Source organism: Vulpes vulpes, chromosome 5 (genome assembly GCF_048418805.1).
Source record: "Vulpes vulpes isolate BD-2025 chromosome 5, VulVul3, whole genome shotgun sequence".
Classification (NCBI taxonomy): domain Eukaryota; kingdom Metazoa; phylum Chordata; class Mammalia; order Carnivora; family Canidae; genus Vulpes; species Vulpes vulpes.
Window position 1 is genome coordinate 93,559,799 of NC_132784.1, and position 14,760 is coordinate 93,574,558.

The 14,760-nt window shown below is 48.1% G+C and overlaps 1 protein-coding gene and 1 long non-coding RNA gene across 9 annotated transcripts in view; one reads left to right on the forward strand and one right to left on the reverse strand.

Moving 5' to 3' along the window:
• LOC140599072 (uncharacterized) lies at positions 1-10,113 on the forward strand. Its single transcript, XR_012001776.1, has 4 exons — positions 1-114; positions 342-468; positions 4,318-4,420; positions 10,035-10,113. It is a non-coding gene; the product is annotated as an uncharacterized lncRNA (long non-coding RNA).
• The window catches only part of RAB7B (RAB7B, member RAS oncogene family), a 26,387-nt gene continuing 20,757 nt past the window's right edge, over positions 9,131-14,760 (reverse strand). For all 8 annotated transcript variants that reach the window (XM_072759446.1, XM_025991375.2, XM_072759447.1 and 5 more), the window contains one exon: positions 9,131-11,563. In XM_072759446.1, coding sequence (XP_072615547.1) covers positions 11,483-11,563 — 81 coding nt within the window. In that variant the 3' untranslated portion in view covers positions 9,131-11,482. The remainder of the gene's footprint in view (positions 11,564-14,760) is intronic.

Consider the following 14,760-nt stretch of genomic DNA (forward strand, 5'->3'; position numbering starts at 1 on the left):
AGTAAGAAATCTGCAGTCCTGGGAGCGAGAGGTTGGAAAATTCAACTCTGCAAGCCTGGCATTGTTAGCACAGGGGGTGCTGCCAGAGTCCCCTCACCTCCAACAACGTCAGAGGTACAAAAAGCTAGGGCTGGGAATAATGAGGAGGAAATGTGACTGTGCACTGATTGGCATTACAATTTGCATAATTCTTTGTAATTTGCGTGGGTGGGATTATTCTGTTTTCTAGAAATTTTGAAAGACAATCTTTTTGGCTTCTTAGAAGTTTCTTTCTTGTTTTTTTTTTTTTTTTCCTTTGCTTCTTGTCAGCTTCCTGTGATTCAGCTCTGCTTCCTCTCTAGGAGGGAGAAAAGGACTGGACAGGAGCATGGTGAAGGGGACAGGGAAGAGAAGCCAAGCAGTTAGACACCCAACTTGGAGAGGAGAGGCAGGGTCCTGCCAGGACCCGGGACACTCAAGGATCCTGAGGTGTGTGGAATGCGCTCTCTTTGCCATGGCTCTGTGGGATCTTGTTTCCACTCATAAATTCGTGGAAGTGGAGCTGAGATGAGGCTGGGTTTGTCTGTCCACTTCCAACTGGGCAGCCAAGGGTACAGGATAGGAGCCACGAGAAAGCCTGACTCTCAGGCCATCTTGCACAGAGACTGAACTGATCGAGAAATCGAGAGCCTTGCTCCTGGGGGTCTTAAGAAGAAGCATCCTCCAAATGGCTCAAGAGATACTTCTTCCAGGCAGCAGGAGATGGGTTATGAGCCACTTCTTTCCTTGGAGTAAAAGATAAGGGAGCCTGCTTCTCCCTCTGCCTGTGTCTCTGCCTCTCTCTGTGTCTCTCATGAATAAATAAAAAAAATCTTAAAAAAAAAAAAAGAGAAGGGAGAAGAAATCTGATCCCTCTTGTAATGGAACCCTGGACATTGATTTAGTTATTTCCATCTGCAGCCTATTATTATTATATATAAGATGAATGAGGCTTAATTCAGTTGAAGCTGAGCCAAAGGAAAACACCTGCAAAAGTCCTTTGTTAGCTGAATGACTTTCTCCACTCCCATTCTACCTCCACCTTTTCTGCCCTCTTTTGTTCACTTTCTCTCTTCTAAACACATTAAAAATATATTGTTATAATTACTACTAGCAAATCCTAATGCTATTCATTTATATTTTTTAAAAGTTTATTTATTTACACCCAATATGGGGCTCAAACCACGACCCCGAGATCAAGAGCTGCACGCTCTTCCAATTGAGCCAGCCAGGCACCCCTCCAATACTACTTAAACAATAACAATATGTCTTTTAAAACACAGATCAGATCACATCTCTATTCTGCCTGGAAACCTTGGATGCTTCCCTGGCCCTCCTTTTTGCAGTCTCTAAGGACCTGCGTGGTGTGGGTCCAGCTTTTCTTACTTTACTCCTTCCTGCTGTATGTCTTTCTTATGACTATTTATTTTTAATTTTTTAAAAGATGTCATTTATTTATTTGAGAGAGAGAGAGAGAGAGAGGTTTGGGGGAGGGGGGAGGAGAGGGGGAGGGAGACGGAGGAAGAAGCCCCAGCAGACTCTATGCTGAGTTCAGAGCCCAACATGGGGGCTCAATCTCACAATGTTGAGATCATGACCTGAGCTGTAATCCAGAGATGGATGCTTAACCAACTGAGCCACCCAGGCACCCCTCTCACCACTCTTTAGGCTCACAGGCCGCCCTATGGCTTGGAGAACATTCCCACTTCATTCCTACCTCAGCTTCTTTGTCTTTGCTGGCTCTTGCTCCAAGGTCTGCTGGAGACCAGTTTCTTCTCATCATTCAGGGCTCCTTCTCAGACAGACCCTCCTTCGCCTCCCCACCTGGACAGGATTCCTGGATGTATCACAGCAGCACCAAGCTTTTTCATTTGTTAAATTATTCATTTTGTCCTCTGTATGGAGAGGCCTCATCTGCCTCATCCGTTTCCATGTTAAAGCTCCTGGAATGTGCTCATGAAATATTTGTTGCGTGAATGAGTAAGTGTGAATAATGATACCCAACAACGGCTTGGGGTTGGTGACGGAACGTGGATTTTGGAGTCAGAGAGATGCAAGTTCCTATCCTGGTTCTGTCACCCCCTGGTGAATATTTGGCCATGGGCAAGCTGCTCACCCCTCTGAGCCTCTGTTCCTCCTCTGGGAATAGGGATCATAGTAACTTCTACACTGAAGGTTAAATTCAGCAGTGTCTACCGCTACTAGTAGGAGCTTACTAAAGAGTGATTACTAGCATGAATAATTATACCTCTGTTTCATACTCATTATGTACCAGGATCTGGTCCTGCCCTCAAAAATTCAGTTTACCGAGAGACCCAGAAAGCTGGGTGGCCGACTATGAAACAATGGGGAAGGTACTAAGTAGAGACATGCATCAAGTGGTACAGAAACAAAGAGGTAAAAACAACAAATGCTACAATCCCTGTGCTGGAATAGCATTTCACGGTTTGTATACCAGGTAGACAAGGCAAAGCAGGTCTCAGAATGCCCACTTTACAGTAAGAGAATAGAGGCCTGGATAGATGACAACATTGGCCTCTGGTCACCCTAAGTCCCCTTGCCCTGCTGTGTGTACCCCAAAATTGATACGTTCAATTCTAAAGCTTATTATTTTTATTTTTTATAATTTTTAAAGATATTATTTATTTATTTATTTATTTATTTATTTATTCATGAGAGACACACAGAGAGAGGTAGAGACATAGGCAGAGGGAGAAGCAGGCTCCCTGCAGGGAATTCGATATGGGACTCAATCCCAAGACCCCAGGATCACGTCCTGAGCCAAAGGCAGACGCTCAACTACTGAGCCACCCAGGTGCCCCTAAAGCTTATTTTTTGAAAAGATAATCTTACACACATCGAGTGGCTCGAACTCATGACCCCAAGATCAAGAGTCACACACTCTCCTAGCTGAGTTAGCCAGGTGCCCCCTGGCATGTTGAATTCTAATCCCCAAAGTGATGATGTTAGGAGGTGGGGCCGTAAGTCATGAGAGTGAAACCTTCATGAGTGGAGTGCTCTAATATATCTATATCTATATCTACATATATATTTTTAAGAAGTTTCTTTTTTTTTAAAAGATTTTTATTTATTTATTCATGAAAGAGACAGAGAGAGAGAGAGAGGCAGAGACACAGGCAGAGGGAGAAGCAAGCTTCATGCAGGGAGCCCGATGTGGGGTTCGATCCCAGGACTCCAGGATCACGCCCTGGGCCAAAGGCAGGTGGTAAACCACTGAGCCACCCAGGGATCCCCAAGATGTTTCCTTTTTAAAGGATTTTATTTATTTATTTGAGAGAGTGAGTGACAGAGCAGGCAAGAGTGTGCACAAACCCAGGAAGAAGCTGAGTAGGGGGCTCATCCTAGGACCCTGGGGTCATGACCTGAGCCAAAGGCAGATGCTTAACCAACTGAACCACCCAGGTCTCCCGCATTAGTGCCCTAATAAAAGAGATCTCAGGAAGTCAGCTCACTTCTTCTACCACATGGAGACATAGCAAGAAGTCAACAGTCTGCACCACGGAAGAGAGTTCTTACCAGAACCTGATCGTGCTGGTGCCCTGATCTCAGACTTCCAGCCTCCAAAGCTGCAAGGAGTGAATGTCTGTTGTTTATTGTGATTATCCATACCCAGTCTGTGGTATTTTGTTAGAGCAACTCGAACAGACTAAGACACCTGCTTTGTTTTTCTTCCACTGCACTTATCCCTCTGGACACCTTATGGGATTCCTGGTGTGTGATCCATTTGTCACACTGGAATGCAAGCCCCGCATCAGTCTCAGTTCCTGGAGCAGCACCTGGCACAGAGTAAGGGCTCAGTAAATATATGTGGAATGAAGGAATGGAGGATAGGAGAGTAAGTAAATGGCAGAGGTAGGATTTGAAACTCTCAAGCAGGAGGCAGAAGAGCTGGTGAAGGGCCAGCTTCTGGAGCCTGACTGCCTGGGTTTGGATCTCAGCTTTGCAACATACTAACTAGTGTGCAAGTTACTTACCGTTCCCTGTGCTCCTCCCCCCCACCAAGCTGTCTGATGGGGGTGGTAATACACCCCCTAGTTGGTAGGACCTTGGTGAGGACTCCATGAGATATTTGTAAAGTGTGGAACAGGCACAATATATAATAAGCCTCAATACATAATTGGCAGCTTAAAAACAACCACCCAACCAAGGTATCTTGACCCCAAATGCGGTGTTCTTCCTCTACAACATATAATATAAAGCTGTATAGTTTCCAAATCACCAATTATAGTCATAGTTTTCTTTTAGTTGGCAAGAAATAATTATTGTCCCATTTTACAGAGGAGCAAACTAAGATGATATCAGAAAGGATACTGGCTCCAGATCACACAAAGGCTTAAGATGATCGGACTTCAAATATACAACTCTGGCCATGATCTCACAGGTAATTCCCTCCCCCAGATGTATTGCCTGAAATTGGGGGAGGGGGGAATCAAATCAGAGACTGGCAGGTATTCTCAGGAGGCCTACACATATCAGTCTCCTATTGTCAGGGTTTGGAAATCCGCTTACATTTCCTCTAATCTTGGGCTGTCATTGTAAGACAAATGTTGCTGAGGCTTAAAGTTCTGGGGGAACTTAGGGATTTAAGAGTGACAGTCCAAGGCTGTGAAGAAGGTCTGGGGAATTTCCCTGCAGACCAAGGGCCTCTCTTCCCTCAGAGCAGCTGTCTTGGCCGAGCAGCTGCGTGGGCCAAGACCTATGCCAGGAGATGTGGGGGCAGGGAGGACATAATGAGGTTCTCCTGCAGGGATCTTTGGTTCAATTTGCAGAGAGGAGGCCGGATCTTCCTGGGGCTAGGCCTGGCAGCTGCCTGCTTCTAGAGACTCTGGGTGGGTGTGAGAATTGTATTTTGGATTTTGTTTGAAGTGACCACAAGGCTAACCAGACCATTTGGGTCCCAGAGCTCACTCAGGGGAGGACATGTAGAGATAGGGATCGAATGGAGGAGCTCATTTGTTTATTTGCTCATTCATTCATTTAGTTCCCATTTATTTCACCCTGAGCCTGCAATGGGGATGCTAGAACATAGGTCTATGTTCACAAGTAGATTTGAAACAAATTCCCCTGCGACTGTTCCCGACCCAAAGCAAACCACCACGTATTGAGTATTGACCACGAGTTAGGCATGGGACACACAGCAGTCTCTTCTTATCCATGGTTTCAGTTACTCATGGTCAACTGTGGCCGGAAGCAGATGATCTTCCTGACAAATCTCAGAAGGTCAGTAGCCCAATGCTACATTACAATGTCTATGTCACTCCCCTCGCTTTGTCTCATCACGTTGACATTTTATCGATCACATCATCACAAGAAGAGTAAGTACGTACAATAAGATATTCCGAGAGAGAGAGAGAGAGAGAGAGACCACATTCACATAACATTTATTATAGTATATTGTTACAATTGTTCCATTTCATTATTTTTTATTGCTGTTAATCTCTTGCTGTGCCTCACAGCCAGTATACATATATAAATATGTATACTGAGCTCTATCATAGATAGATATGTATAGCAAGAAATGGTATAATACATAGGGTTCAGTACTATCTGTGATTTCAGACATCCACCAGGGGTCCTGGAATATGTTCCTTGTGGACAAAGGGGGGACTACTGTACCTAACTCTAACCCTTGAGGTAAGCATCATTATTCTCACTGTACAGGTGAGACAAGGGAAGCTCTGAGAGGTCAGGTAATACACCTAAGGTCAAACAGCTATGGGAAAAATAGGGTTCAAACTCAAGTGAGTTTGACTCCAAAGCCCAGGCTGTGGTTGATGTTTTAAAATTTTTTAAAAAATATGTGTAACAACCATCTAAGATGCAAAGTGTAATAATAAAATGATTGCCTGTGGCCCCACCACTCAACTGGAGGACTGGATAGTGCAAACATTGTTCAGTCGCCTGTGTGTCTGGTGTCAATTGCGTTCCCTTGCTTCTCCACAACCTTGACCTCCATGCAAGGTAACTGCTTCCCAAGTTTTGGGCTCCTCATCTCTTTGTTTGCATGTTTTTTTTTTTATTGTTCTATGTTGTTTTACCAGATGTGTTGGTGATAAACATGTGTGAAGATAAACCGTATAGTGTTGCTTGCTTTTGAACTTTACGTAAGTGGTAACTTACGTCTCCTTCTGTGCCTTGTTATCTTCCCTATGCTTTTGAGATTCACCCAGTTGATGTATGTGGCTTTAGTTTATTCATTTCCACTACGGTGAAATTCCATTATTTGAATATATCACATTTTATTCATCTACTTTTCTGTTGAAGAACATCTGGGTCGTTTCCAGTTTTGTTTTGTTTTCTTGCTTTTCCTTGCCTTTTTCTTTTTTTCTATTACAAACAATGCTACAAAGAAAATTCTTGATCATGTCTCTAGTGTCCACCTGCAAGGGTTACATATGTGCAGGGGTGGAATTACAGGATCGTAGAGTCTGGATGTGGTGCTTTTATTCAATAAAGCCCCAAAGTAGCTGTACCAGTTTATCTTGGAGCCCATCCTTGGAAGAGGATCATTTCTCGGGTCACTGTCTGGCTTAGGAAAGTGGGCTCCAGAGGGTTGACTATCTGGTAAGTCTTGATACTAACCTTGGGGAATACCTACCCCTGAATGTAGTCATTCGCAAGGTAATGCACAGAGCAGTGAGCAAACTGGATACTTTATCTCTAGGGCTGAGCCTCTGGGGTTGGAAACACCTGTTCAGTTATTGACCAACATCCCAGGCAACCGAAAAGTCCCAGCTGATCTTGTCTCACATGGGACACTTGGCATGTTGGCCAGAGCATGTGGGCTTGGGGAATTTCTTAGACGTGTGTCCTTCTTTTATGACAGAGTCCAATTATGTCAGCCTCGGATTCAAGGCTGTGTGTTGTAACTGGCGGAAGGCAGCTAAGTCCTGGTTGGAGTTCCACTTCTCTCCCTGCTCGTTCTTCTGCACCTTCTTTCTCCCACCAATATTCATCCCTCCTCCCTTTTAAGAGATTTTATTTATTTATTTGAGAGAGAGAGAGAGAGAGAGAGAGAACAAACTGGGGGTGGGGTAGGGAGAGAGAGGGAGAGCAGGCTCTCTGCTGAGCAGGGAGCACAATGTGGGGCTTCATCCCAGGACCCTGGGATGATGACCTGAGCAGAAGGCAGACGCTTAACCGACTGAGCCACCCAGGTGCCCCCATTCCTTTTAAAAAATGTTTGATTACGTAATACAAAGAGTTAAAAATTCAAAGTATAAGATTATATAAGCAGAGTCTTACTCCTATATCCGACTCCAACTTGCCCAGTTTCCCCTCTGAAAGGTAGTCACTTTTATTAGTTTCTTATGCATCCTTCTAGAGTTTTCTCTCTGTACAAGCAAAAAATGAATATAAAGTCTTATTGAGGACTCTTTTTACCAAAAAGGTAGCATTTTATACATGTGATTCCACCATTGTCTTTTCATGTAACGATGCTGCTTGGATGTTGTATTCCATGTCATTATACAGAACCTTCCATCGTTCTTTTTAATAACTGTGGTACATTGTTGCATTGCACAATATTTATGTATCATCTACTGTGTGCCAATCTCTATGCTCAGTTCTGGGGTTCAAATGATGAATCAAAACAGCCTTTAGGGAGCCTACAGTCTAAGAGCATACAGACAAACACTTAGGAGGGCATCTCCTCTAAGCCGGAGGCTAACCCCTCCTCCGTGGGCTGGGGTGGGGCCTCGCAGACACGAGGAAGTCTCTCCGCAGCTACTGTTCCACTCCTCACCCCTCACGCCTTCACCTATTTTCTTGCTTTCCTCCAGTCTTATGAACTTGTTTGTGATTTCTCTGTACTTTAACAAGGGAAATTCACTGGCCCTCTAAGTTCCTGCTTCCTTCCCTCCCCACCTCCCACACAAGCACCCCCATGCCGCACACACTGCTCCATGCACGCTCATATAGCACACCCCCCACAGACATGGATGTATACACTGCTCCATGCACACACCACACACACCATGCAGATACATACACACATGTTTCTCCCCACCAGCACACGTCCTAGAGGGAGCCTCCAGGTGTGCACACCGCAGGCAAGTCCTCATGTCCTCAGCCCACTGTCACGGCTGGGCCAGCCATGCATGGCTGCTAGTTTTAGGTGTCCCTGCTGGCACGGCTATTCCGTGGCTGCCACTAGCCTTTGTGTTGCCACAAGACAGCATTGTGGGTGCTGGCCACACATCTGACTTTGCTGGGAGTTGCCTGTGGCTGGTGGCAGGGCAGTGAGGGGGACTCTGCCGAGTGGGAGCAAATGAAAAATCAGCATTTCGCTAAATCTTTTTGGGCAGTGTGGCCGCCAGGCAGGCCCAGCCCAGGATTATTTGGTGATAAGATTTGTTCCCCTGCCCCACGTCCCCCGTGAGCCCCAGGGGCGTGTGCCACCCAGAGCTCTGACCTGGATCATTAGCAGCCTGGAGTTGCCCCTTGGAGCAGGACCGTGGTGGTACAGGGTGGCCTGGGTCAGAGCAGTCTTAGGAATTGGAGTCCTCTTCTCTGAAGGGATGGTGACCGAGGGGCCCCAGGAACTGCTGCCCACCACCCTCTGCGCTCCGGTGGTTGCACTTAGCCCAGGTCACAGCCCCCACATGTGGCTTCCCGCTGCCAACACCTGCCCTGACTGGGTTTGTACCAAGGGCCAGTCTCAGTCTCAGGAGTGGGGGCGCTCTGCTCTCCCACATGGAAAGTTCTGTTCTGCTCCTGACTCTGGATGGAGCTCAAAATGCTCAGTTTAGGCCTGGGGTCGAATCTCCACGTGGCTCTCGCAAAGACAGGACCCTTCATCCTCAAGCCGCCCAGGTGGGCCTGGCCAGGGGCTCTGTCATTCTGGAGGATCCTGACAACATAGTTGCCTCCTCAGAGACAGCTTCGGGTGTGTGTAACCTACTCTCCAAGGACCGCGTGCTCGGTTTAAAGATCCTCTGTCACTGTCTTGAAGTTTTTAATCATTTTTTAACAAGTGACGGGACATTTTCATTTTGCCCTGGGCCCCGTCAGTTATGTAAGCCAGTCCTATTTTACTTTTTTGTTGTCTTCTCTTTAGTATCTTTTGAATTCCGAACTACGGAAACATGTCTGTTTTTTGCTTTATTTTATTATTTTTTTTAAAGATTTCATTTATTTATTTGAGAGAGAGAGAGAGTGTACAAGCCAGGAGGAGCTGCAGGCAGAGGGAGAAGGAGAAGCAGGTTCCCTGCTAAGCCAGGAGCATAACGTGGGGCTCCATCCCAGGACCCCAGGATTATGACCTGAGCTAAAGGCTGACATGACAGTTCACTGACTGAGCCACCCAGGTGCCTCTGTTTGCTTTTTAAACATAATAACAAAATACCAAAAGGGAAAAAAAATAAAGAAGGACACATTTATTATTTGTTGCATGCACTTAGAAAAATTCATATGTCCACTGCAGTGCACGAGCTGCTGTAGATACACACCTGACACCACACATCCAATCCACAGTCTGACGAACTCCCAGGAGAGCCTGTGTGACATGCAGAATGCCACTCCATGGACACAGAGACAGTGGCTTGCTCCCCACCACCTGCTCGTATGCCAGATCCATGCCGCTGCCCAGGACAAGCCTGTCCTTCCTCCACAGCTGGGTGGAGGAGATGAGGCTCCCCAAACTCTCCTGCTGACCCCTCCCCTCCCAGGATTCCCTACCTCTGGGAGGATCTTCAGAGTCAGATGACATCAGAAGTCCTACCCTAACATTCCAGCTCTGCTTGGAGCTCAGGGCAGGATACCTCTGTGTAGACAGGAGACTTCCATGGTGGGCATTGATGCGGCCTGGGAGCCTCTGAGTGGTCATCTTGTCCAACTCCTTCAGGCTGGGCCCTGTCCATGCTGTCTATGCCAGAAGAGTCTGCATGGACAGGGAGCCCGTGAGTTTTCTAGGTCTCTCATTCTAGTATTTGTCACTGATAAGGATTTCTTGCCTGAATCATTAATGCTTCAGTTTTTTGCCCATTTCTTACTAGGTTTAAGAAATTGGGATTCTCCTGCCCCACGAATCTCACCGGCTTAAACAATCCCACAGCCTGAGAACAAGCTTTGAGGATGAGCACAGAGAGAAAAGCCTCCCTTTCAGGTGTCCTGCAGCAGCCACTGGCCACTCAGCCTGCAAGGGAAGGACACTGCTGCCCTCTGGAGGCCAATCACCAGAAGATCAAGGAGCCACCCGGGGGCGGAGTCTCCTTTGCTTGTCTCTGGGACACCAGCTTTGAGTCTTCAGGTCAGTGAATGGCCTTTCGCTGCTCTTGGAACACATCAAGCTTGTCCTCACCTCAGGGCCTTGGCTCCTGCTGCGCCGTCTCCCTGGAATGCTCTGTCTCTAGTGGCAGTCAGCTGTTCATTCTCTAGTCCTGGGACGAAGGATACCTCCTCAGGGAAGCCCTCCAGGACCATTTTGTCTGAAATAGCACCAACCTCAGTTCCTGTCCTTTTCTATTCCAATACCTTGTTTGCTTTGTTCAAGCACTTATCTACTCTTGGAAAATATCTGTTTAAATTCTGTGTGTACTGCTTCTCTCCCTTATCAGAATGTCAGGTCCAGGAGAGCAGGTCCTTGTTGGTTTCATTTGTCCCCAGACCTCAATGCATGGTACATAGTAGATACTCAACCATACTTGCTAAAGGAATAAATAAATGCGTATCAACAAGAGCAACTGAGATTTAAGCGGAGCTTCTGGTCCTCAGAATCATAGAGTCTGATGTGGGCAGGGCACACACCACCCCCATTTGACAGATGAGCAAGCCAAGGCTCAGAGAGATTTAGAAGAGTTGTCTGAGTGTCCAGCAGAGATGAATGAACCAGTCCTTGGTGCCTTTTCCTGGGCATTTTCCTATGTCCTGGAGGGAGCAGAGCAGTGTTCCAGGCCTGAAGAGTGGCCACCAGGGGTTGAGGCAGGCCCTCACATGAGACCTAGGCCCTCACTTCCTGGCCTAGTCACCAAGATAGCCTGAGCTGTGCCCTTGTCCCAGCTGTGCTGTGGCTTTGCAGGTGTGTGGTGGCATGCGCAAGGAAGGCCCACCTGTACACAGGAGAGGACAGTAGGACTCCAGAGTCCAGACTCCGGCCTGTCCGCCTGTGAGATGTGCATTCTGGAGCAGGAGTGTGTTTGGGGGCGGTGGGAGCAGGAAGGCTGGAGCCAGTGAGGGGACTGTGACTCCTCCAGGGCCAAGATTCGGCTGTGACATTCTGGGTTCAGGCAGGGGCTCTGGGGGCCCAGCCCCATCCTCACTGCGCTCAGCCCAAGGCAGGGGCTGTACTCTGGTCTGGACCCAGTGCAGATGCGAGGGGATCAAGGGCTCTGGCTGCAGAGCCTCGGCTGCTTGGGCTGAGCTTGAGTGGGCAGGGGGCTGGTGGGGGCCTGGATGCCCAGGCCCCAGGGGCTTCGTCGGAGCATCAGGGCGGGAGTCTGGAAGATTAGCAACACCGACTCCTGGACTGGTCTTCTGGTGAGAGCTTGATGGAGTCTGTGAGGTAATTCTCTAAGATGCTTTGATACTGGGGAAGGGAAAAAGAAACCAGAGTTGACATCCTGAAAGGCAAAGAGCCTTACCTCCTTTCTGTTGCTTACTGGCTGCTGGTGGTCAGGCTTTTTATTCCTTCCCTATTGCCCTGTTAGGAAGCTGAGGCCCGGGGGTGGGATGGGGGTGTGGGCCCTTGTCTTCCCCACCCTCTTCTTTCCTCACCACCCCCTCCAGCTTCTTCCCAGGAGCCTGGACCGGTGGGGTGGCCTTGGTCCCATAGCCTTCCATTCTCCAGAGGGAGTAATGGAGGTGACATTTGACCTCAGGCAGAGATGATGACAACCCACTCCTTATTTCTGCGGGAGGCCTCTCCCCACAAACACCCTCCATACCCCCACCTTCTCTTGGCATGTCCACCCCCTAGCCTCCCCTACTCACCGCTGCCTTGGCACCTAGAGAAACCCAGTCAATCCTCAACCCTTCCCACAGCCTCTGTCCTCCCTAAAGTAGACTCGGCATTTCCACTGGGTCTATTTGCTTCTCTGCCCACTCTCCCAAACACTTGTGTCCCAACAACACCCAGAGAAAGCCTCTCCCCATCCAGCTGACAACTTCCTTCCCAGGACCCACCCCTGCTTGGCTCAGGGGTGAGGGCAGGGTGAGGGGCAAGCAGGCCCTTCCTCCAGGAGATGAATTCTAGAGCTAAAAGGCTTCTTCTTTTTTAAAAAAATGTTATTTAAATTTGATTTACCAATATATAGTGTAACACCCAGTGCTCATTACATCACCTGCCCTCTTTAGTGCCCATCACCCAATCACCCCATCCCCTCACCCACCTCCCCTTCTGTAACCCTTTGTTCATTTCCCAGAGTTAGGAGTCTCTCATGGTTTGTCTTCCTCCCCTAATTTTTCCCCACTCAGTTTCCCCTCCTTCCCTTATAATCCCTTTCACTATTTCTTATATTCCACATACCATATGAGTGAAACCATATGATGCTTGTCCTTCTCCGACTGACTTATTTCACTCAGCATAATACCCTCCAGTTCCATCCACGTCAAAGTAAATGGTGGGTATCTGTCCTTTCTGATGGCTGAGTAATATTCCATTGTACATATACCACATTAAAGGGTCTCTTCCTAAAGGGACCCCATCTCTTTACTCTGCTGGGCTTTCACCAGTCACCAGGCTCAGACATCCATGCCCCGCACAACTGTATTGTGTGTGTGCGTGTGAGTGGCTCTCACTACCTGGGTGTGGACCTGAGCAGCACCCTCCACCACTGGGGAATGTCACGGCCCTTCAGGCTATGGCCCTGGGTCCCAAGGGATGGTGTCAGGCCCCAATTGCTTCATTCTGATGATGGTGGCTCCCGAGATACATGAGACGGTCCTCCCATGTCCCATGACTCACTGCCACCCCCCAGACTGAGTGGTCATCTAGCCTGCCATGCGGATTTCATGATACTGGGCTGGGATAAAGCTCTTTGCCATCTAGTTTGTTTTTTGAGAGCCCCAGTATCTTAGCCTGGGTGATGGGCCTTAAGCAGCCCTAGCCAAATTATTTAGAGTTATTAGAATTTATATATATAAAATAATAACTATTATTTTAACAGGAATGATTAGTATGGGGGGGAGAGGGGGACAGTGTATGCTTGGCCAATGCTCTGTCTCTCTGGAGATGTCCCCACACTCCAGATGGATCTCCTCCTCTGCTGGGGAGGATCCAAGCCCGTTGCTGACAAACTCAACCCGGGGCACCACAGGGCTTCCCTAGCTCTCACCCTGAGAGAGTGGAGTCCCACCCAAGGTATCTGAGAAGAGAAAATAGGGCTGAGTGGCTCTTTATCCCCAGCACTGCCCAGGCCTGGCATGTCGGCTCCAGCCTCTGCAGCCCCGGACATGTCCAGTCCTCCAGCTAGCCCCTTCTGCTGTGTGCGGGGCCCTCTCCCTCCATGGAGCGAAAGTAGGTAAAATTCTGACATTTCTAAACCTCCCAGTGAGGGAGAGTGGAGCATCACTGGCTAAGTTCCCCTTTACACTGAGCGATCCATCTCTCCCTGGAAGGATTTAGAAGGATTCTCTTATTGTTCGGTATTTTCTGGGTGCCTCCCTGGGGTCTGGAAATTTCCTAATTGGACCTTTGGACCCAGGAAGCAGGGCCTATGGATTCTTTACCCCCCGAGCGTGTCCCACCCTCATGTCTGCCTGAGACCCAGCTGGGACCCTACAGGCCCTCATGAACAGAAACCTGTGCCACTGTCTACAATGCCAGCCTTCAGGAAGGAGATTTAGAATGCCCCGAGGAGCTGCTGGGCTTTCCAAGCTCCCTTGCATTTTATTCTAGATTCAAATGGAATGCTGTCTCTCCGGAAGGTTTGAGAAACTTCCTCATTTGTTGCCTTGGCAAAGCCTGAGGTCTTCACACCAGCTTTCTTCACCCAATAATAGTCACACCTCCACAGGTCCAAGTCACCGGAGTGCTTCCCATTTGTGACATCATTTCAGCTCATAATAGCATCATCTCGCTCACACAATACTTTCAAGTAACCAGAGGGACACAGTTAGGTTTCCTGTGTAATTCTTTTCTCTGGGCCCCTGTCCCCTCGGCAACGTGGGAATTGAGCTGTAAAGTCACACTGAATCCTCATGCATGTACCTTAATGCACCTAAGAGATGTGACTGTGCCAGTCTGTCCCTTCCAGCCTGGTCACCTCAGTGGCCCTACCTTTCCATCCTGAATCTGGAGAACCTCAAAAAAGTCCTATAGTTTCACCAAGCTTACCTGCTAGCCAGCCAGCCTGCTCCCCTCCTGGTCATGCCCATCATGTCCGTCTCTAGTTAGCTTCAAAGGAACCGGGCCTCCATGCGGCAAGGCAGGTCACGGGGCTCAGGCCTGACCAGTCCCAGCAGGGATGGTAGTGCCAACTTGGCAAGAGCAAAATCTCTTCATCCCAAATCCCCTTAAGCAGGTGGTGTCCCTTCTCTGACCATGACAGCATTCTTAGTTATAGTTTGGAATAACTAAGTATCCTACATCTTTCCTATTGAAATGTTGGTGGAGTACCTATTCTGGTGCTGAACTCACAAATCACTCTTTCCAACCAGCGTTCATGCACAACTCGGACGTTTCGAGGAATCATGAATGTCATGTGCCCCGATGGACTGCATTGCCCTCTCCTCTTGTGATGCCCCTGTTTTCTCCTCTCTTCTGTGGCTTGGTCCCTAGCATTC